The sequence below is a fragment of the Chinchilla lanigera genome, unplaced genomic scaffold (genome assembly GCF_000276665.1).
Source record: "Chinchilla lanigera isolate Chin_1 unplaced genomic scaffold, ChiLan1.0 scaffold00163, whole genome shotgun sequence".
NCBI lineage: Eukaryota > Metazoa > Chordata > Mammalia > Rodentia > Chinchillidae > Chinchilla > Chinchilla lanigera.
The window spans coordinates 666,220-689,582 of record NW_004955564.1 but is presented as its reverse complement, the minus strand read 5'-3'; the positions used below and the strand labels follow the sequence as shown (position 1 = coordinate 689,582).

The 23,363-nt window shown below is 49.5% G+C and overlaps 1 protein-coding gene across 2 annotated transcripts in view; it reads left to right on the top strand.

Moving 5' to 3' along the window:
• Positions 1–23,363, top strand: part of Cdh13 (cadherin 13) — a 1,142,761-nt gene that overhangs the window by 860,298 nt on the left and 259,100 nt on the right. For both annotated transcript variants that reach the window (XM_005413239.1, XM_013509197.1), the window contains one exon: positions 19,496–19,674. In XM_005413239.1, the coding sequence (XP_005413296.1) occupies positions 19,496–19,674 (179 nt within the window). The remainder of the gene's footprint in view (positions 1–19,495; positions 19,675–23,363) is intronic.

Here is a 23,363-nt window from a genome sequence, read left to right as displayed (position 1 = left end):
GTAGTAGCAACAGCAGGAAACCATCTTTTTCCTGCAGACCAAAGGGAGCTGAGTGGGTGACAGTGAAGGCCTCTCCTGACTGCCCCTCAGCATGACCGTGGTCTCCAGGACACACTGTGGTGGGAGAAACAGAGTTTGCAGAGCGATGTACATGGTACGATTCATTGACAGAGGACTACAAAAATTAGTAGCATGTTTAGAGACAGGGAAGGAGTAAAACTATGAAGCAAAGCAATGGGTATTAGATTTAAAATTCCAGATAGACATTATCCTTGTAGGGGAAGTAAGGGGTAAGGCTCCTGGTCTCAGGAGGAACACACGGGGACCATGGTAGCCATGCACTGCAGGGAGTTTTGTAAGCTGGGTGGTGGGAATAAGGTTTGATTGTTTTCTTTCTTACCCTGTACCTTGCTATCTGTATAATCATGTGTGTGTGTGTGTGTGTGTGTGTGTATGTAATATACACATACATGAGCACATATACATATATTTCTGTGTGATAAATTAGTATATACTTATAAAAAAGAAACAGAAGTGTGAGCTGGATAGCATCTATTAGGCACTCATGTTACCTTATTCATCATTTACATCAGCGTTATTAAAATCATGGCTCATCCAGAATAGATGAGAGGTAACTCATACATCAGAAGGTTGAATCCAGTTTTCTAAAAGGTATGGCAAAGCTGCAGCCATGAACTGGCCATGTACCGTAGCAGAGACGAGTGCAAAGTCTTCTTGAGATTCTTAAAAGCTGCCCATTAAACCAAGGTGAGAGCACCTATGTTAAACAGCAGCTGACATGAAAACAATGTTGGGGTCTTAGCTGACCACAAACTCAGAAGGGACCCTTGAACCAGCGCCAGCCCAGAGAGCTAACAGCCACTTCACAGGCAGTGATCATCCTACCGCTGCCAGCACAGGGCACACCATTGGGTGCACTGTGTGTGTTTGCCCCCGTACTTTGATTCAAATAGGAAACTGAAAAATTGTAGCAAGGTCAGAGGATGGTGACTAGCAATGAAGTTTTGGGCTCATGGGGATGGGGGTTGGTGGGTTAGAAGGCCACAGCAGAACTAGAGGTTTCCAGTTCTTTCCGGCTCTGGCTTGGTACCCAAGACCCAAAAGATGTCACAGTCCCAGAAAAGCAGTGGGCTGCCTTGTAAGGCATGAGCTGGGGTCCCCAGGTATATTTAAGCAGAGACTAGACACCTCTCTCCTCTACAGATGTGCCAGAAGGTGGGCTCCAGGGCTCTGATGTCCCTCCCACCGCCTGGTTCCACAAGTCTTGAGAATAACCTAAGAAAAGTCACGGGGAGAAACCAGAAAACCATTTTGGTTTAGCAGAGGCCAAGAAGGAAGCCCAGGGCAGCAGAGAGCCAACAGCTGTGCTCAGAAACTCCCACACCTGCCCTGTGGTCCTCACAAGCAGCCATGACCCCACCCCACCCCCACGCACGCCTGGATCCCTGGGCTGCTCGGGGGCTGCCTCTGCTGCCTTTGCCCCAGGAAAGGAGATGCAGCAGATTCATTTCTTTCTGTAGGTAAAAAAAGAAAGAATGAGAAATTGTGAGCCTCAAAACACATGACTGAGTCTCACCCTGCCTCATTTATACTAATCCCAAATCCTTTCTGATCTTTTTCTGAGTAGGTAGTGAGATTAAATAGGAAACAGAAAGTACCTAGTATGTTATTCCTTTCCTAGTACGCAGCGCCCACAGCCGAGTAAGAGCAGATGGAACCTGTTCATTTGCTCACCCCTCCCTCCACCCATTCGTTCATCCTCTCGCTCACACAGCCACAGCTGGGACAAGTGTGTGAAATTCTCACCTCTCAGGTACCTGGTGGCTCCTAGCTGTGCGGAATATGGAGGTCAGCCTGGGTGCTGACGCAGAGCACTCAGCAGAGAGTTACAGCCACCATGCTGAGCGCCGGATGAGCGTGATGACGAGGGGGCAGAGAGGAGCATTGTTTAACCCTGCCTCAAGAGGGAGGTTGGGGGAGACCACCTAAAGCACCCTAAAAGATGTTCAGAAATTATTGAGATGAGTTGGATTGGCATGGGGAGACAGCAGCGTAAGAGCCCTTTCCTGAGAAAGCCAGGACAAGGCCAGATACAAGAGCGTGCCACCAGCTGGGGAAAGTTCAGGGCCACTGGATGAGCAAGGAAGGCCCAGCTGATGCTGCTGTGTAGCAGAGAAAGATTCAGTGGCCCACAGAAAAGATAGTTGGTTGCTTCCCGTCATTTGTGGCCAACAGGAGCTGGCTGGGGACCCCTCACCATGTCACCCTCTCCCTGGGATTTGGGCTGATGAGGCAACCACCTTCAAGAGCATCAGCAGTTGCCGTGCAGAGGGAGTAGTAATAAGGCGCATCCGCACATGGGCTCTTACTGCTCCTACTCAACGTATGCTCCTACGCATACATCATTCTGCCAAAGTAAGTCATGAGGCCACAGCTGAATGCCGCCAGGGACATAGGCACAGTCCTGTGTGGCCCGAGGAGTCCTGGAGGTGTTTGTGGACAGCAGGAATGACTGCCACACTCAGCATGGCAGGTAGGGGCAAGCACAGGGGTCGGGCAATCTCAGCCAGACATGAGGGTCCTCTATGCTGTGTTCAAGCTTCCGCTGTCTCTAGCAACAGCCTCTGAAAGACATTAAGTCTGGGAATGGCACACTTTGCTCACTTCAGAAAAGCTGAAATGATTCAGGGGGACAGTGGTCACTCATTTGTGGCACACATGTTTATATAGATGAGAGAAGGCAGCTGAGGTCTCTGTCACATCTGAGAAGGGAGGGGCAACCACCAATCAGCAAGTGAAACAAATGAACTTAACATGCTTCATAGGATGATAGGTCACAGAAATAAAAGTTAGGGTGGGACAATGAGGGTTTGGAGCCGGCGCAGGGGAGAAAGCAAGCTACAGCATGGAGTTAAGAAGAGAGGATAGGTGAGCCGGCTCCAAAGGAGCAGAAGCAAGGGACTCAGGTGATCCTGTGGGGTGCCGAGAGAGAAAGAGGTGATAAGACGTGCGGTGCTGGGGGAGGAGGTGCCAGTGAACACAGCTGGGTCTGGGTCTGAGAAGTGCAGCAGCTCTTTTGAAGCACGCTGTCCCACAGACATGGTGTGACACTGGCTTTTCAAAGGACAGCAGGTAACAGAAAAGGGACTCAGCTGGTTGCCTGCGATGGGACTTTTCACAAGGGCTTAGGTAAAGATTCAACTCTAGGGGGGCAGTCCTTTTAGCAATAAGCGTGACTCAGACATAAAGAAGGCGTGAGGTGTGCAATGGCCGTGCAGCGTGGGGGGATTGTTGGGACCGCGTGACGCCCACCTCCCATCACCAGGAGTTAGCTGGCACTGGTGCAGGACGTCGGGTGCCTTCCTGCAGAGCAGGATGACCTCAGAAGCCAAGTTGCCTCTTGCTCTCCTCCCACTGCCCACAATGGAGCAGCAGAGCTCATCACAGCTTTGCCTGCTGAGGAAGCATCCCAGACTCTGGCCTCTGCCGCTCCCTTGGCTCGAGGAACTGAAATCTCTGCCTTTGCTGTGCACCTACTAGAAAGGCAGACAGTGCAAGCCTAGTTGCCCGTGGTGATTTGCCTGGTGCACTGTTCCTGAGCCAGGCTCCCTTCCCCTGTACCCAGCCAGTGCCATTCCACTGCACACGCCCAGCTCCGCGTGCGTGTCTTACCAGGCAGGTCCCCACTGTCATCTCCCTTGGCCCCCATGTCCCTCCCAGGCCCTTTCGAGGCTCCTGCCTGGGAGCCACCTAGGACCCTGCTGTTGCAGTTCACACGGGAAATCACCGGGTAAAGAAGGGAGTTCGCTGCCATTTTAGGGCATCTTCCAGTCATGTGAGTCACCTTTCTTTCCCTGAATGGGACAAAATTCCTGAGATAATCAGCTTTTAGGGAGGAAAGGTTTATTTGGCTCATGGCTTCAGAGGCATCAGTCCACTGTCATTGTGTCTGTTATTTTGGGCCTACAATGAGGCCGCACATCATTCTGGGGAAAAGATGCCAGAGGAAACTGCAAAGAAACAGACAGGAAGGGCCAGGTACCCACAACCCCTTCATGGCCACGCCCCCAGTGACTTCACTTCCTGCTGTAGGCCACACCCCCCAAGGCTGCACCACGTCCCCACAGCCCCACAGGCTGGCAAGCCAGCCTTAAGTACGTGGACCTTCTTTGGCAGACACTAAAATCCAAACTATAGCAGGCTCCTTTCTTTCTTTGCATCCTTCTTTCCCTTTAAGTCTGAAAGAAAGACCTCAGACTTCCATCAAGGCAGGAATTGCCCTCATCCCCACACTGGGCTGCCCCCACTCTTCCCCCTGCCAGCCTCCAGTGGTCTCATTCCCAGGAAAACCACAGAACGGGGATGCTCTGGAAACCCACACATGACCCAAGCCCTGCAGAACCACAGGCAGGCGGAGGGTGCAGCGCATCTCCGTACAATTTCCTTCTCAGTCCGGGAGGAAGACCGCCTGGAGCTGCTGACACTCGAGAAAAAGGTTCTCATTGAGCCTTTGCTCTCTGTTAACCCCAGAGCCACTTTCTGCTCACACGTTTTGTGGTCCAGAGAGAAGAAAACACACTGGGCACATTTTTCTTTCTTGAAAGATTGGAAAGAAATGCGGAGAAAGCTCGCCTGGTCCGTGTTTTTATAGAAATATAAAGTGTGTGTCCTTTGTGACAGGATATTTCTTTGCCTCCAAATCCCACAGCCCCTGATAGAGTTTAAGCAGGAGTGGATGTCACCTGTTGGTCTTCCCGAGCCACTTCACTGCACTTCTGAAAAGATAACACAGCTTCCCCAGGAGGGGAGACCTTGAGATTTAGGAGCAGCGAACCCCTCACTGTGTTCCTTCTTGGGAAATTGGGGCCAAAATGTTCTTGGGGCCTGAAGAACCTGCATGTTCCCATGTTTGGGCCCAGGCCTGCTCCTCTTGCCCACCATAGCTGGTGTTCCTGGCTGTGGAAGGCAGAATCCCAAAGTGGACAGTCCTAACGTCCAGTTCCAACTCTGACCCTTCCCGCCTAACGTACGGCTCCAGCCAGGCCTCTGCTCCCGGTGCAGGAGGGCAACAGTGTCAGACGGTCAAGGGCGCACACGGACTATCACACTAACCACAGCAGCTCAGCTGAGGAGAGCAAGGTCTCAGCCCCATAAGTGTGACCTTTGTGGGGGGTTTTGTTGTTGTTTTAGGTTTTTTGTTGATGGTGGACTTGTTGTGTTTGACAGTACTGGGGTTTGAATCTAGGGCCTTCACATTGACCTACATCTCCAGCCCTTTTTCGTGTTTTTTATTTTGAGACAGGGCCTCGCTAAGTTGCTAAATTGCCCAAACTGGCAGACTTGCAATCTTCCTGCCTCAGCCTCCCAGAGTGCTGAGATTATAAGCATGGGACACTGTGCCCAGCTCCATTACGACCTTTGGAAGAAGAGACCTTGCAACCATGATTAACTACCGACACAACTACCCTAAGCAAGGGGGCGTGATGAGCGGGTCTCTGGGCTGTCAGACCTGACAGAAAGCTGCAGATGGGAGCTTGGGGAGCACAAGAGCCACAGTAGCTTTGGGCCGGCAGCGGGACCTAACAGCTGACTTGCAGCTGAGAGGCGAAGTCAGGACACTACCACTCTAGTGCTGGTGCTCATTCTCCAAAGCCAAGGGCCCATGTGTCCATCGAGCTTGTGTACTTGGCAAGCAGGTACCTTTGATCTCTCCCTTGTTTCTGAGAAGAGGATATAGCAATCTAGGAAAACTGTGCTGTTAGAAGGCAAAAACACACACACAGGGAAATGAAATGATAAAATAGTCATACAGTGAGCCAGAAGCTATTGGAGCTCTTCTCCATTCATTCCTTAACTTGGCGTTTATTGAGCACCTACTGCGTACCTGACCTGCTGCCATTCAGTGAGAAGCCAGGGAGAATCAAACGTGCACCGCCAGGTTTTATGTGCCCTGATGGCTTGGAAGAGGGAATACTGCTTTCAAAGTGACAGTCATGGTAGAAAGAAAGGAAACCTGGTGAGTGGAAATGACTCTCCACCCCACGTGCCTCAGATGGCCCAGGAGAGGATGCGCCATAGGCTGCGAGCCCAGACGGCTCAGAGGGCTCCCTCCTCGACCCCAGCCCCAGCGGGTTTAATTTCAGCTCTGTGTGACCCTGATAGAGCTCCTTCATCAAGTTGTATTCTTCACGAAAGATCCATTTCCTGAAACTCATAAAGCGACGCCTTCTAATTCAGTGCTATTTTATAAATCCGTTCGCTGCTAGCATCAGTCAGAAGCGGCTGACTTCCAAGCCATGAAACAACAGCTTGTAACAACACCATGTGACCCAGTATGTACTTACTTATCAAGTTGGAGAACACGTGTTTGCAAAATCAGCAACACCGCAGCTCTGCCGGTCATGCGCCCCGCTCTCCTCCCCTGGTGGCCGGGTCTGGGGTGTGCTGCACTGCCTTGTCCTGCTCCTCCGTGTGCTGTGACTTCCGGTCACCACCCTCCCCTCCCCCACCCGCAGGCACAGCTCCCTGAGCCTCTTGCTGTGACTTCAGGTGGGTCGTTGACCTAACAGGTTCAGGTCTGGAGTCATGGGCCACCTGTCCTGCCCTACACCTGGGGGATACAAGCCCTGAAGATTCCCCTGACGAGCTCTGGTGGGTCAGGCCAAGGTGGCCTAGAGCCAGTCTGCAGAGCACGTTCTTGAAAATAAATCTTCCCCTTGAAAAATGCAGGTTTTAATACTTACTTGGCATGAGCTCTGCTGGAGGCAAATGGGACCACACTGCCTCGGCCTCCAGGGCTGGGTGACTGGAGTAACAGGCCCCATCTCCACTTTCTCTGTGAAACAAGCCGAGGACACCTGCCTCAGGTGTACGTGAGAGGATGACAATTGCAGCGCCCCACGCGTACTGTTGGCAGGCGAACCTGAGGAAGGGTCGCCCTGCCTCAGCCTGCAGAGGCGCACCTGCTCTGCTCCTGACCAGCCGCCATCCTGTGCCCTTTATTTGACCTCTCTGAACTTCTTGTTTCTCATTCTCCAAAAATAGAGCTGATGATTTACTTACCCTGCCTGGGTAAGTAATGATGAAGACAATGCCCAGCACACAGTAGGTACACATGCCCATCTCTGCCTTGGTAGAAGTAATGCAGAGACCACCTTACTGCTCCTGCTTTATTTAACATGTGACCTCCAGCCAGCTTCACATCTGTACACATCAGCCCATTTCACAGTGAAAAACTGAGGTTTGTGGGTTCCGTGTATTTCCCACATCATGTGCCAATAAGTAGAGGCCCAGAGTCGACATCTGCCTGGTGCCCACCTGTTCTGCTCTGCAGAGTCCACTCCAAGCTCTTGTAGTCCCAGACATCACAAGTACAAGTGATTCGGGCGAGCAGGCAGAGCTGGCACACCCTGCCCAGGCCACACTGCCTCGACCTCAACCTGATTGTCAGGGGTGGAAGTCAGCGAAAGAAGGGTGCGATTAAAAAGGAGGAGGAGGAGCAGGCAGCATCTCAGAGCTGGGCCAGGAGGAGCCTCTGCTGCTGGACTGCCACGCCTGTGCATTCTGCCCACCGCCAAAGGGGAGACCCAGGCAAAGGAGCCGAGAACCTAGGGCAGGGGCAGCCCTGTGCTGCCGGGGGGAAGGACGGTGCTTGCCCGGCTGCTGGGGCCGCAGAACGAGGGTTGGCCGAGGCATGCCTGCCGCGAGTGTCTGGGCACCCGCCTGCATTTCCCAGCCTTACAGCTCTGGCCCCTGGCCCTTGCTTACGGCTGGCAGCGCAATCACAGAGCGCAGGTCACGTCCTGAAAACCTCCGCCCCGGCTTTGGACGGATCTGGCCTGCTGGTGGCAAGCAGCAGCGATGCGTGTCATTTCTGATGAAAGCATCGACCCGTCAGCGTGTGACGGTGCAGCTCTCTGCCCTTCCCACAGCAATCAGGAACCCCTGTGTCACCTCACCACATGGACAGGACCCAACCTTGGCGGGGAGGTACCTAAAGCAGACTGCACCGGAAATGACTTCCCACCCTGAGGTACTGACGTTCCCGGGTCAGTTCATCTTCTCAGTCCAGCCTGGCTAATAGAGTTTGGTTTTATTTTTACATTTTTTATTAGCGCAAGTTTGTAGCACATAATGATCCCATGCATCTGAGGAGCTGGTGCTTGTACATGGCACATCTTAATTCTTTTTTATCCCCTTGCCCTCCTTTCCTCCTCCTCCCCCTCCATCTCCTGGTTCTCTTCCCACTTGCAAGAGCTCTGTCTTCCTGTTTCCTATGATCTTTTATTTTGTGTCCTGTTATCCTTAAATTATGTATACTTTGAGTTTCTTATGCAAGAGAAGCTCGACGCTATTTAAGCTTGCGTGTCAGAGTCGTGTTATCTACCGTTATAGTTCGATTTTAAATGGCGAAACGGCTTCACCTTTTGTGCTTAGAACTGTTACGTAAGAATGAGTGCATTACTTGGAATTAACCCAGGAGTGAACTGATGCTCAGCACAAGGCAGTCGCTGCTGGTGTACTGTTCCCTACCTTGCCTGCAGCCTCACCTGGAGCTCCACTAGAAGGCAGGCGATGATAAAGCCGTTCAGCCTTCCTCATCCACTCACTCGGTAATTTATTCACTTATGCATTCCGCAAATGTTCGTGAAGCTCCTGCCACGCACAAAGCATTGTCTTGGTGTCTTTGACGGTTTCCTTGCTCGTAGGATGCTTAGCAATGCACCTGCCCACTGGCTGCCAGTATCCATGCCTGGCACAACTGCAGCAACCAAAAGTGCCTGCCGACATTGCCAAATGTCACCCATGGGGCAAAGTGACCTCCGATTGAAAACTACTGCTCTGAGAAGACCCAGGCTGCCCTTTTAAAAATCTTTTAAATTGGTTAAGCAAATAGAAATGCACAATGCCCTTTGTGGCTTCTATGATTTTATTAGAATTATGTATTTATATTTAAGAATTAGGGCTACTTCATGCTAATATGACATGAATATTTTTTATTAGTTTGGAATAGTGGGGTAGTGTTTTCATTCAAAATTATTCATTTGGAGTATTTTTGGCAAGATCAAGTAATTCAGAATAGAAATTTCATATCCTTCAAAAAGAACTACATACAAAGGAATGATAGACAAAAATATGAAATGGAATATTTTAATAGGCCTGAGAAAAATGCCACCTTGCCACTCTGACTAAAAATGAAGAAATTAGGGCAATAATGTGAATCACAGTGGGGTGGATCCCAGTTTTAGCTATTTGTTACCTACTATCTCAGAAAATTATTTCTCCTAAAATCTGGCCCACTGCAGCTTAATTAAATGACAGCTCACCAGAAAAGTAGGGCAAGGATGCTGTGAGACTCAGGCAGGCACCTGAAGGACTGAATCATCCTGATAAGGTGTTCTTGTGACCACCACCTCCCATTGGCACAAAAATTAACAGCCTTCGGAAACAGATGGGGGACACCATTGCTCATCTTGTCATAACTTATTACATATTTGCCTGTCAATTTGTACTTTGGAAACCAGCTGGCTCCAGGGAGGGAAAGCAGATTTGAGAGGCAAAGCCTATCACGTTTCAAATCAAACCCTTGGTAATTGCAGCCACCCGGAGACACTCAAAGTTGCCATTAGACCAATTTACAACAGCCTCGGAATTTAAGGTGTTTTTGTTTGTAAGAACAGAGCTGTGCCATTTGATGGTATTTACTCTACCCAGGCCTTTACCGGGAGTACGGAGTGTGTGCCAGGTTCATTTCCTATTGTTCTAAAAGTAAAAATGGTAATGAAATCCACCAGGTGACTGAAACAATTGCCAGTGTATTTCAATGCCTCAGTGGTAACATCATTAGTGGCCCAAAGCATAGCACCTAAAAGGCCAACATTTAGGAAGTGAGTTGTATTTTTTGAAATTTTCATTGATTTTTTTCCATGCCTGCTTTTGTTTTAGGGTTTCCGATTTTTTTGGTGGGGGGAAGTAAAGGGTACTGGGAATTGAACCTAGTGCCTTTGCACTGAGCTAATCCCCTACCTCTTTGTTTATATTTTTATTGTGATACAGGGTCCCATTGGGTAATTAAGACACCAAGGTTGGGTTTGAACTTGGAATCCTCCTGCCTCAGCCTCCCAGAGTGCTGGAATCACAGATGTAGGCCACCACAGCTAGCTTTGCATTTGCTTCACACCCTGCTTTGCATTTGTTTCATTTTATTTTGATCCACCCCTTTAGCCTGCCAGGTTATTGATTATTTAAAATAGAAATCTTCCACATTTGAGGTAAACTCTGCTATTTTTAGTTGTGTATTATTTTCTACCTCCTATGTGATGATTAATTTATCCATACACATTTACCAGTCATCTGTGACTGTATAACGAACTACTGTACACCCAAACTTGGTGGCTTCAAACAGCAGCTGTGTATTTGCTCATGACTTGCAGGTGGGATGGGCTCAGCTGCGTGGTTTTCTGACGCCTCTGCCCGAGGCTGCTCACCTGGCTGCTCTAGCCTGGTGCAGCCAGAGCTGGGTGGTTCCCCCCACCATGTCCGCACCTGACACAGCTTATAGTCTGTGAGAGGCACCAACCTGGCAGCCACAGTTCCCACTCACACGGCCCCTCGGTCCAGCAGGATGGCCCAGGTGTTGCAGATGAAGCGGTTCCAGGAACCCATAACCCATGCGCAGCAGTCTCCAGTGACATTCACCTGTGTCCCACTGGACACAGGGAGTCCTGTGGCCAGGCCCACAGCCCGTGTGGGAGGGAAGGACAACACCAGAGCCAGGCTTTGGGAATGCATGGTTTTCTGGGCCCCCTATGGTGACAGTCTTGCCATGTCCCTGACATAAAGACTGGCTGTGCATGCTGGACATTTTAGACCACCAAAAGCCAGTTTAAATTCTTGAACACACATGAAGAATTGGCCGGATCTCTCTCGTTCTGTGGACATTAGTGTCACCTAGCTCTAATCGAAAGCAACTGAATTTACCCTCTAAGGTAATATTAGGTATTATTAGGTAATACTAGGTACCTGGAAAAGTGTATTTATTTTTTTTCTTCAAGTTTTACTTCCTGCCTTTATCAAAGATAATTAGTTATGGCTGTAGGGGACAGAAAACCCAAAATGACAATGGCTCAAACAAGACAGGCTTTAGCATTTCTTGCAAACATTTCTTGTGTATGTAAATGAAGCTAAGGGAGACAGTCCAGGCTTTCATGGAAGCTGTTTGGTCATCAGAAACCCAGGGATCCAGAGGCCTTCTGTCTTTTTGCTGTACCTTCCCACCAGCTGCCTTCCATTTGAAGAACCACATCATGGTCCAAAATGGCTGCTGAAGCTGTGGTAATCACATCTGCCTTCCAGGCAACAGGAAGTGAGGAACCAGGGTATTAGAAAAACACACCCTTCTTGGTCAAAGTTCCTGTTTGCTTCTAATAATATCTCATTGTTAACCTTCAGTTGATGGCTATGGCTGCATTAGCTCCCAGAGAAACAGAGGAGCATCTAGTATCTCAGCTAGTTAGCAATGTCTAGCTCAAATCTGGGTTATGTTCATAAAGGCAAGAAAAGGAGGAATGGGTCCTGAGCAGCAGCCTGTAATCTGGGCCCCCAGCAACACAGAGCTCACATCCTGGCTCCGAGGGCTCATTGCCTTCCCTCCCCCTCAGTCTTCCGTTCCTCATCTGTATAATGGGCTCGATGACATCATGCACCTCCTGGGGCTGCCTTGGATCAGACAGACCCATGTGTGAACTGTGTGCTGGGTGTTCACATCGTCCTTGTGTCTCCAAGCTGTGCAAAGAGCAAGACACTATGTCACAGCCCCGGGAGAAACTCGGGGAAGAATAGTGACTTAGGCCTGACTCCACTGACAGCCACGGTAAGCGGATGCACCACCTCAGGCCAGTGTCTGTCACTGCCCACGTGTGGCCTTCCTAGTCCCCCTCGGTGGTCTGTAGTTTTAAATATGAGTGAGTGTCCAATATGGGGACAGTATGACAATTGACATAAAACTCCAAATCCCCAGGTTTTCTCGAAAAATCAAAAATCTGGCCGCTCCAGACTTGCGTGGCAGAAATGTAGCAGTTTCCTGGTGGTGTTTAGGTGAGACTCGCGGGCGTAGGGCGAGCGGCTCCCTCCTGCCCGGCAACCTTGGCTCCACTGTGGGGCTCACAGTCACACTTCGGGGCTGGTGGGGCCGGGCTGCTGTCACTCAAGTCCAAACGCACGCTACCAAGAGCTTTCTGGCCCCACCGCCATGTGGAAAATGACAGCGGCGTCTGCACAGCTGGGAGACAGTCCCTGGGTGACGGGGTGACAGAGGGAAGGCCTCAAAAGAGCAAGAGAGACAGAGCCACTCTCCAAGCCTGCCGTGGGGCCACATCAGTTCCCCAGGCTCATTCTCCTCCTCCTGCTGAGCACTGGGCAGGACTTTCTGAACAGCCTTCCTCCCCAGAGCTAGAACAGTGCTTTGGGGATGAGCGGATCAACCTAAAGCTGAATTATGAGGAGAAGCTTCCTGTTGGACGTTTCCTCAAATGAAGATAAAGCAGGCCTGAAATGCTTACACAGGTCAATGGGAAAATCAGCCGTTATTTCCGACTCATTCCTTGGCAGCCTCAGGAACACGGGCCACCCCTGGTTATCTTTCGCCAGCTAAGCGTTTGACAGCTTGCCTACTAATTCTGTGTACTGAGGATCGTAGGTGAGACCAGAGCGTGCAGATGGTGCATCCTACCGAGGCTTCTGGGAAGAAGCTGCTTTCTCGTGTGATTTTAATCATTCCTGCTTCTGCAGACCCTGAGCGTGAGTCCTGAAATTGCTATAAGCCGAACTCTAAGCAGGGGACCGCACTTTTCACTCCCTCATTGCACTGAGCATGGGTCCCCTCCAAACCGGGTGCGAAACTGGGTGCTCAATGAAAATGACACAAAAACTTTCATCTCTAGATTACTTGCCAGCCCCAGGCGTCAGACCTCATACTCATTCAAGGGTACATTCGCAGTGGAAATGGTGTCACCCCTCAGGGGAAGAAAGTCAGTGACTCCAGGAAAAGGGTTAAAAATATTAGCTTTTACAATGGGCCGTGGTCCTCCAAAGGGCCATGGTGCATAAGCAGATGCACCGTGTGTCGTGGAGTCCACAGCTCTTTGTGGGGGGGGAGGTGTTAGTTAGGAAAATTCTCTAAGATGGCTCCTGGCGGGCTGTCCACAAAGAAATGAAAAGGGTGAGCAGAATTCATTCCTTCGGTGCCCATAGTGACCCATCAGGGAAGAGCGCTTTTGTAAGTGGCACAGTTGGAATTTAGTCACCCAAGGGGGCCCAGCTAGGAAATGGTGATGCAGGATTTCAAGCTGGACAGCACACACGTATTTGCATACCCACGGTCTCCCTTCGTTATTGAAGACTACAGGAGAGAGGTGGGTCGTGTCCGCCTCCTTGGCCAGATGGCATTTTCAGACAGGTGTAGCTGCTGTTTAGTCAAGTGGCTGGCCGTGGCCTGTGTCCCAGGCCACTGATGTTCAGTTTCCAGTGATTCTCAAGTCCACCTTCAGCCGATCACGGCCCTGCATGGACAACTCTCTGGTTGAGCATCTGGACTCAGGATGTCCCAAACCCCTCCAATCTGACAGGTACTGAAGAGAAATTTGGTTTCAAGTTAGAATCATCCCAACTAGATAGAGGCCAAGACGTTGGACTGGCCATTGGCAGCACTGCCAAGACCAAGGTGCATGTGCCGGGTTGAGCCATGCCAGCTGCAAGGAGTGGGGCCTTTCTTCCAACAGGAGGAGTCAGGACAGAGGCGGTGAGTTCTGCAGGGTCACATGCCCCTCTGAGTTGCCTCTAAGTCACATCTCCTAGTCAGTGGTGGTGAACTTATTGCACGCGTGCTGGAGCAGGCTGTTTGTATCATTGAAATCTCTAGAAGGTTCACCATCACTGTGGACCTAGATAATTCTGCTCAAAACGTTGCGTAAGTGGAATCAGAAATCCATTTCCTTTTGCTAGTTGATGATGTACACTGATATGCTGTTTTGTCGCAGACGTGGCTGCCCTCTTGGTGCTTCCAGGAAATGGTACTGACCGCAGACCTGAGTGTCAGGTCACCTGGTGGGGTCTGCTGCCTCTCTCGTGTTCTGGCACTCCATTTCCCGGGAAAGCATGCAGCTGCCCTCTTGGTCCTACCATGGAACCAGTCCTGAAGGCAGACCTGGACATCAAGCCTCAGCCAGCCTGGGCACCCTTTTGGAGCCTCCCTCCTCCCCAAGGCTGGCTGAGCTGCCCTCGTAGTCACATGGCACTGCCTTCCCAGGGCCTTGACCACCCACAGTGATGCAGGGAAGCCTGCAAACACCAGGGCTCAGGGGCAAGACACCAGGCGGCCCTTGTCTTTAACCAGAGAATTACAGCCACTAGGAAGGGGCTGCCCGACGAGGATAAAGCAATTGCCACTGTTCACCAGCCTGTCAGGTTGGCAGGCGTGTCCTTTGACATGAGACAAGGACTGTCCAGGCTGAGACTTGCAACTGGCAACCCGTAATTCTTTCATTTTGCTCTACCAGGGCTGCTGCTGGGAGTGACAGGGTGATTATCATGTATTGTAATGGTATTGTGAGGGGGAGAAGACGTAGAGTTTTGGAAGAGGACATAGCTTGCGTCTGTCATCCTTGCTCTGTGATCTGGAAACACACAGGTGTAAGGCAGGCATGCCGGGAAGCCTCCTGGAACTCTGGGGACAAGCGAGGTCTCCCTAGATGATTGGAGCAGCAGCACAGCGCCGCCTACTGAATGTGGGCTTGGAGTTGGCGCATAAGCACCGGATCGAGTTCCAAGAGGCACCTCCAAGGAGGAGCAGACAGAGGGCTCAGACAGGTGGTGCAGGGAACTGGCTGTGGCAATGTCGGGCCAGGGAGGTCAGCTGCCCACTCTTCTCTGGAGAAGGGAACTGGTGGCTCTGGTCAGTGTGGACAGTGCAATTCGTCTCAAAGGGCACTCATGGCGGAGCTTCCAAGCTCTGATGCTGAGCTTGCAGATGTGAATAAAGCACAGTCGTATCCTTGAGCTCAAATTTAAGACTGACCATCACATAAAGGTGGTCTTTAAATGGTGGGTTTCCATCCACAGTGAGGTTTAGCAAATGCTGCAGATTTTGCTTTCTCTTGGAGATTCCCGATGTGTATTTGCTGAATAAAGGTAGAGAAATGTTGGTGCAGGGAGCATATGTGTTTGCTACATATTTTCCACATCTGTTTCTTTACTGAGCTGGGGAACCAGAATTCTAAAGTAGAAAATGCTGCTGTCAGAGGTTTAACCCGTCCTTGCAGAATCCTCCTTATTAGGAGTTCCTTTTAGCCCTTGCAGAACCTGGAAAGAAGAAAAGCCTGACCTAACTCAGCCTCCAGGGCAGGCGCTGGCAAGAGCTGACATGGCTCTGGGGTCCACAGATAAACTGAGATGTGAAACAGAACCTTGATCCTGGAGGGAAAGGCAGGAGCACTGTGCAGAACAGGCGTGTGAGCGGACCCACACAGGTGTGTTGGTGTGAAGCTATGATCTCCATAGCAGAAACCCAAATTCGTACCCTATGACCAGGACGTGGTGGAGGAAGCGGATGTGGCGGGGCCCTCAGAGGAGATGGAAGCCAGGAGTCCTGCCGTGCGGGTCCCAGGCTCCAAGCTGACGCAGCTCCAACCCCCTTGTCACCCTGCACTGCCGTGGTCAGCTCAGAGCCAGCTGGGGTGAGGTTTGCCATTACAGGGACCTTTCCTAACAGCAACCCGCCTGGCATGGTGGTGAGTGATTTCAGCACATCACCCCACTGGATCCTTGTAGTGACCCAAGGGGAAAGTGGTGTCGACATCCTTCTGTTGCCCGTGGGAAGCCTGAGGCTCGGGGAGGTTGAGTGCCCTGACCCAAGTCCACGGGTACTGGCTGGAACCCAGGCACGTGGCCCAAAGTCATCTTCCTCAGTGCTGCAAACCTGTTTGCCTAACGCAGGCACCGGGCAGTCTGCGTGGACGTGGGCTTGCTCCAAAGCAGATCCAGGTATGGGCCCACACTGGTGCGAAGACAAAGGCAGGGCTTAAGAACAACTTCTTTCATTTCCTGCTAAGTGGTTAGAATCCAAGCCCTTTCTCTGTGGCCACGGGGATATTCCACGGTAACCCTGCGTTACATCACGTTATCAAATCTGGAAGAGTAAAGAAGACGTTCTCAGTGTATTTTCTGGTGATATTCATCACTCCAAGAGGCCTTTTTTTTTTTTTCTTCCTCTAATCATTTTAATGCATATGTCAGTTGCAGGCCATGATGACTTCATTTTTATAATTTCCCTTGTTCAGCTTTGACTTCAATTAAAGGCAGATTAAGCAGGGCATGGATTCCGGCAATTAAGCATTCACTAGACGCTGGCCAAGTGAGGGCCACTGTGTCAAGTGTACTTAACCTGAGTCTTTGGCGTGGAATTGATGGGGTCAAGGCCCCTTCTCGGCCTTCGGCCACATGGAACTCACTCAGCACCTCCCAGGGTGAGATCTGGGGCCTGGGATCTGCCTCTGATTTCCTTCTTTTTTAAAAATTGATTGAGTTTACTGGTACATTTTAAATATATGTAATGATCATATTCATCATAGGGGATTTGTACCTGTACGAGATATAACTTGATGCCTCTGGTTCTCAACAGAGACCCTCTGGAAGGCCTGACTTCCTAGGTTAGGAAGGCATCCAAGCTGTGCCCTGGGGGTGGCCATTTGGGCCACTGGGTGGAGAACCATGATTCCCCAGTGCGGCTCAGTGGGAGACTGCCGTCTGGTGGGATGCTATCTTACAAAGGCCTGGGGCAGTATAAGGGCTGCGTGTGCCAAGAGTGCTCTGTTCTTGCCCTGCCACAACTTCAAGGACAAAGAAACAAGGGATGTAGATAGAAAATGAGCTTCTGGGTGAGTGGCGACATTGGTGAGCTTCACAAACGGGTCCAGCTGTTAGGATAGGCGGCTTCCTCTTCTTCACCTGATCACTCAGGCCAAAGGGCTGATAGTTTGATTCCAATGTGGGGAAAAGTGTAAATCAGCTTTGATGATCACAGCAACGTGTTAGACAAGGGAAAGGAACCTAGGCTGGCAGTTGAGCCGGATGAGTACCGTGTCTCCTTTAAGCTGCAGCAATTTCTGCAAGTGCATGTTCTGCTGGAAACCATGGGCCTCCTGCTCTGGTCTCTTACCAGCAGGTCCCTTCAATGAAGCACTATGGTTGGGCAGGGCGTCGTGTGCCAAATGATGGCCACACAATGCTGAGATGAGTGGACAAATTTGTCTGATTCAGTTCCAGGTGGTGTTTTTCTCAATAGGTGTAATTATGCTCTCTTTTAAATTTTAATTTCAAAAGCAGTACATCCACCTTGTGATAATAACCAAAACAGTATATCTTTCCCGATGACCATCCCTAATCCCAGCCCCTTCTCTCCTTCCCCAGATTTAACCACCATTACCAGTGGGAAGTTCACTTCTTTAGACTTTTTTCTATGCAGTTATTTTTATTTTAAAGAGAATAAAAAATAAGAAAAAAAAAACAATAAAAGCAATATAGGATTTCAAAACAAGATGATAGGAAATTAATAATAGTTATTATATTACATATTATTATCTTCAAACTAGTTGTTCCGATTACCAGATATAAACATGCAAAATTGATCAAACAACAAAGCATTAACTATTCCTTTGAATAAACCAATAGAAATGTGTTTAGAACAAACCAATAGAAATTGTGTTTTAGCTTCCTGTTCCCACTCCATCACATTAAAAGGCCTGGAATAAGATGAAATCTCTGCTGCTCAGCAGAATGACAGCTTAATTTTTCCTTCTGCTGATTTCTGTTTATTTGCACAAGCAATAATTAGCTTCACTATCTTCTATGTATATATATATTTTTTTCCCTTCCTTCTTTCTTTTTCTTCTCCTTCCCCTATCCTGGTTGTTCTTCTTTTTTTTTGAGCAGTTTCTTTCCCTTTCACAATATCTATTGTACCTTTTGGATCCTATTTACTCTTTCAGTTTCTTACACTAGGGAGACAATACGGTGTTTACGCATGTGGGTCTGATTTATTTCACTTATGAATATGGTCTCTAGTTGCATCCATTTATCTATGAAAGCCTCAAGTTTATCTTTCTTTATAGCTGAGTAATACTCCACTGTATAAAAATACCACATCTTTTTCATCCATTCCTCAGTGGACGGGCATTTGGGTTGTTTCCAAGACTTTGCTATGACAAATTGCACTGCTATAAACATGGGTGCACATATATTGCTGTGGCATGATGTTTTCAATTTTATTCAGTTGTGAATGTAATCTGTACCTGCAAAACATACGCATATGGCAGAATATTCTTTGCAAGCAGGTTCACAAAGATGATACTATCCATATGTATAACATTCTTAGCAACATTTCTTAGTAACAGATCCTAGAGAATTTTCTATGTTAGAAAACATTAGATCTGCAATGTAGTTGAACTGCTGCAAAGTGTTTCACAGTTGGAAGATACCCCACTTTATTGAGTCCCCTCTATTGGACAGCTAGGTTATTTCCAAACTTCTCGCCATGACAGATAGTGTTCCCATAAACTTCCTTGCACAAATCCCTTGTTGGCATGTGTATTTGACCCCAAGGAATTGAAGGCATTATCTTTACCAATCGCTGATTTGTTGCCCTCAGGAGTCACAAGTGTTTCTGTTCATAGCGGTCCTGTGTGTGCAGAACCCGCACTCTGACATCCTTATCAATAGCCCACATGGCTTATGCAATGAGCTCCTGTTTATGCACCTCCTGCTCCCTTGTGAAGGAGCCAACCACGTCGCTCTCATCTTAGCATCTGAAGTCCTAGGTGCTTAATTCATATGTTCTTTAAGTAGAATCACCTTGTTCTTTGAGGACTCCTGTCCTTTTCCTCTCACACTGGCTCACCCGACAACTATCTTGTCCAGACCCCGAGCTGAACATTTTCTGAACCCCAGGCTGGGTGATGTTGTTCTCTGCATCCATAGTTTCCCTTTCGATGCCTTTGATGTGTTTTCTTGTCTTTCCTGTTTGTGTATTTCCCTGTCCTCCTGAGATCAAGCCGGGACACCAGGGACTGTGGTTTTGTGGCTTTGTGTGTGTTCCCCCCACACAACCCCAGCACACAGAGTAGGTATCCCATAAGAAGTCTCCAAATGGAGGCCGTTGTCACAGAGCCACATCCACATGGAATGAAAGCTTGTGCAAATAAACAGAAATCAGCAGAAGGAAAAATTAAGCTGTCATTCTGCTGAGCAGCAGAGATTTCATCTTATTCCAGGCCTTTTAATGTGATGGAGTGGGAACAGGAAGCTAAAACACAGCAGAGCTTGGGAAATGCATCATCTTTTTTCCCCTGGAAAGTGATTGGCACGTTATTCCATCGCCAGTGCCCCATGGTAACCATCTCCTGCCCTCCCACCCACCCTGCAGGGACCACTGTGATGCGGATGACAGCCTTCGATGCGGATGACCCGGCCACCGACAATGCCCTCCTGCGGTACAATATCCGTCAGCAGACGCCTGACAAGCCGTCTCCCAACATGTTCTACATCGATCCTGAGAAAGGAGACATTGTCACCGTGGTGTCACCTGCGCTGCTGGACCGGGAGGTGAGCTGAGCAGAATGTTTTCTTTTTCCTGAGAATAGAATGTGGTCTCGCACAAGAGAAGGCGGGAGTCAATGGTGCTTTCTGTGGTAAAGGCACAAATGAGACGTTTCACATTGTCTGGTAGGGAAAACCTGTATCAGAAAACGGGATGTGATATGAGCAGGAAGACACACACTGTCAAAGGCCCTGCCCCTCAAAGCGACTTGGATTCTTCAACCTGATGCCTGCTCCTCTCCAGCCTCTGCTTCAGGCCCTGTAGTTCTAGATCCTACAGAAGGGAGAGGGGGAAGAAAGGCGGGGACCTTGGTACCAAGTCAGGCAGACAGCTTGGTCCCCCCTCTCTGCTGTGGGTGTCCCTGGGTTCCTCTGAGACCGTCTCTGCTCCCCATGTCCTTGCCCCAAGGCCCTGTCCCAGGTCACATGTCACAGTGATTGTTCCTGGACCCGTCAGGCATGGGCCAGCTCCTTGGCTTGGCCCAGAGTTTTAAAGGTTTTAGAATCCGTGGTTATAGCAGAATATTTAGATTTCATGTTTCTTTTTTTAAAACATTCTTAATTCCAGATATTTTGAAGTTCAGAACTCAGGGAGCTTTTGTGAAATTCCAAACTTAGGACCCAATTTTCACGCAAACATACTCAGTCACATGAGACGTGACGGGCTGGGTGTCAGCTGTCCTGTTGAGACTGAGCACGTGCCGCCATCCCTGTTTAAGCCCCCACCTGAATGCGCCCCCAGCCCTGACCTCTCCTGGGCACAAAGTCCACCCATAGCTCACATCAGGTACCTCAGCAGGAAGCCCTGTTGGCCTTGCGGGTACGGCAAGCCTAAAGCTCCTTGGGTTCCCTTCCATCCTCACCTCCCTCCTTTGCGCCCCAGATCTGCTCCCCTTCTGCAGTTCACAGTCCTGACTTTGTTCCCCAGACTTGGCACTGGGCGTCGCCCTCGGCCTCCCTCGAGCACTCTGGCTCTGTAGTACTCCAGGCGCTCCCTTAGTGGGCTGTGCCCATTTTCCTCTGTTTTCGGGGGGATGAATCCATGCATCTGAGTGTCTTTTTAACTCCTGTTCTCTGCCTTTCTGTGCTGAGCTTCTCACAGGAATCTGGATTAGACCATGGCACTCTAAGAAGCCACCTCACCCTGAGTCATCAGGGTCTTATTTGTCCCCCATTCCCTGATACCTGTACCTGTGGCTGTCCTTGCTTCACACTGCAACTTGTCTCATTAGACAGTATCCCCTTTCTCTTGGGCTAGGCCTGTACTATCCAGTAAATAATAATTGGTCATATTATTGTTATATAGGCCATATTATTTTACATTGGAATATAAAAGTTTAATTTATAGTCACTGGAATTAAAATGTTACAAATCAGTCACACCAGCCCTGTATCAAGTGTCCAGTCATCACTCCTGGCTAGTGGCAGCTGTGGTGGACAACACAGACAGAATATCTGACCACTGCAGGAAGCACCGTGGCAATGCTGGCCCGAGTGATGAGCATGTTTGTATCCCACACCTGCCACAGTCTGAGCATCTCTACAAATCCTAATTATATGTCTGTTAGCATAGAGGAAGAAAAGCAGGAGTAACCTGGAAATGACCTTAAGATTTTACACTTGAGGAGGAGGAAACAGTAGGTAGACGTGGAAAATTATCAGAAGGGAGAGACAAAAAAAAAATACATTACATTGTGGTTGTCACTTGGAGAATATATTTGTTCCCAGTTCTAAACAGAGCAGTATTGAGCCCAGTTCCTTCACTTTCTCCCTCCTTTATGACTGCCATGTTTTCTTCTTTGGAGGTTAGGTGATGATTTCCAATACCACCCATCTTCTCTGTCCAGCACACTTTTCCACACACATACACACTGCAATAAATACACCAACTTCCTATAACCCCCACCCCCAGTCCTGCAAGTTCCTGCCCCGGGGGGAGGAGCACATGCTACAGCTTCTCCACAACAGCGCCTCTGTGTTCTGACAGCAAATCTTTTCTACTTAGGAACCAAATTGGGAATATAGGGTATTGTTCCGTGTTTTAAGTTTACTTGGGGGACAAGAGAATTTCCAGCTCATGATTTTCTCATCTGAGCTGCAGTGAAGTTATAATAAGTGTGTCATTATGGGAACTGAATTAAGCATTTCCAACCACAATGCATAAACAACCCCGAAGAAAAGATAAACGCAATTTCACTGAAATGGGAAAATCAATGGAAATGAATGAAAAGTGTCACTTTTCAGCGAGGGTTTCCAGAGTTCAGTGCTGATCCAGGCAGCGTTGGCACAGTCTGCGGGAGAGAGACGTCGCAAGTCGTGCAGGCCAGCTGTTCAGCAGTGCTGTGCTGAACAGCGCCTCCGCTCACTGCGGAGCTGCAGCACTCAGCTCTTTGACTTTAAAGGGGCAAAACGTGTGCTGCATTCCCCACGGCGCTGCTCTCCATTCGCAATGCCTTCCTCTCCCTGCACGCCAGCTCCTCTCCACGGATGCCACGTGTGCTGCAGGTGTCTCTGGCAGAATTGTGGACTCACTTCCCATTGTTATTTCGGAGAGCTGCTGACAGGTGGCTTGTCCTAAGTGTGGTTCTAGGCTGGGCTGGCTGGGGCACTCAGGACAGTTATGCATTCTTTATTTGTAGGAAAGTATTTTATTTGGGCCCCTAAGAGCTTTGGTGCGGGTCACACTGATTTTGAGTTTGGCTACCCTAACCTCTCAATGTCTCAAGGGGCATGCATGAGCCTTGGCTGTGGTGAGTGTAGACAAGCAAGTCAAGACTCCCGTGAGAGCAGGGGCTTCTAGCTGTGCAAATACATTGCTCAGGGCCCCAGCGCTGCCTCAGCAAGGAAACAAAGCCAGCATGTGTGCCCCCCTTGGTGGGAGTGGAAGCTTCAGAAAGCCCATAGTTTACAGAAGCTCAGCTGATAACGAGATGGATCTTTCATTTTGATTTTCCAGGTGGAACATTTCCGTTCATGAGTCCCTCTCCCCAGGGACCAGAAAGGAGGTGTTCGCTCAGGCACAGAGTTTACACAGATGGGGTGGCAGTGGGCACTGAGCAGACGCTTTGGATGTGGCCGTTCATCTTCCTGTCTTCCACATCATTTTGTCACAGAGCGTGTTGCGACAGTGAGGCATGGTGTTGGGGAATGATCTTCAACACACTGCCAGCTAGGTCATCGTCCTTTCTCTTCCCACCGGGGGCCAACAGAGGCAGATGCCTTCACCTGACCTGCTCTTTGCCTTGCCCCAAGGTTCAAGCGGAAAGAGATTCTGTTCAGCCTAATCCCTGACATATTCCCAGTCCCTACCATGTTAGAGATGCCCGAGGAGCTATTCCTTGAGAGATAAAAGGAAAGAAGGAAGTAAGAGATGGAAACTTGAGGCTGAGCTGTGAGCTCAGCTGAGGTGCCTGCTGGTCATCCTTCATGTCAGAAGTGTGGCACTGTAGACAGCATGTCTCCCTGCAAGCCTGGGGCATTCTCCATGACAAGTGCATCCTCGTCCTTTCTCTGAAACCATATTGGAACAGGCCCTACCTGAAGCAAGGGACCTTGGATCTTTGTCCCAACTGTGTATTGCCATTGCCACATATAGTATAGTGCCAGATACATAAGAGGCATTTGTTGAGACTTGAGATTTGTTGAGTGGATGGATGAATAGATGGATGGATAGATGGATGGATAGATGGATGGATG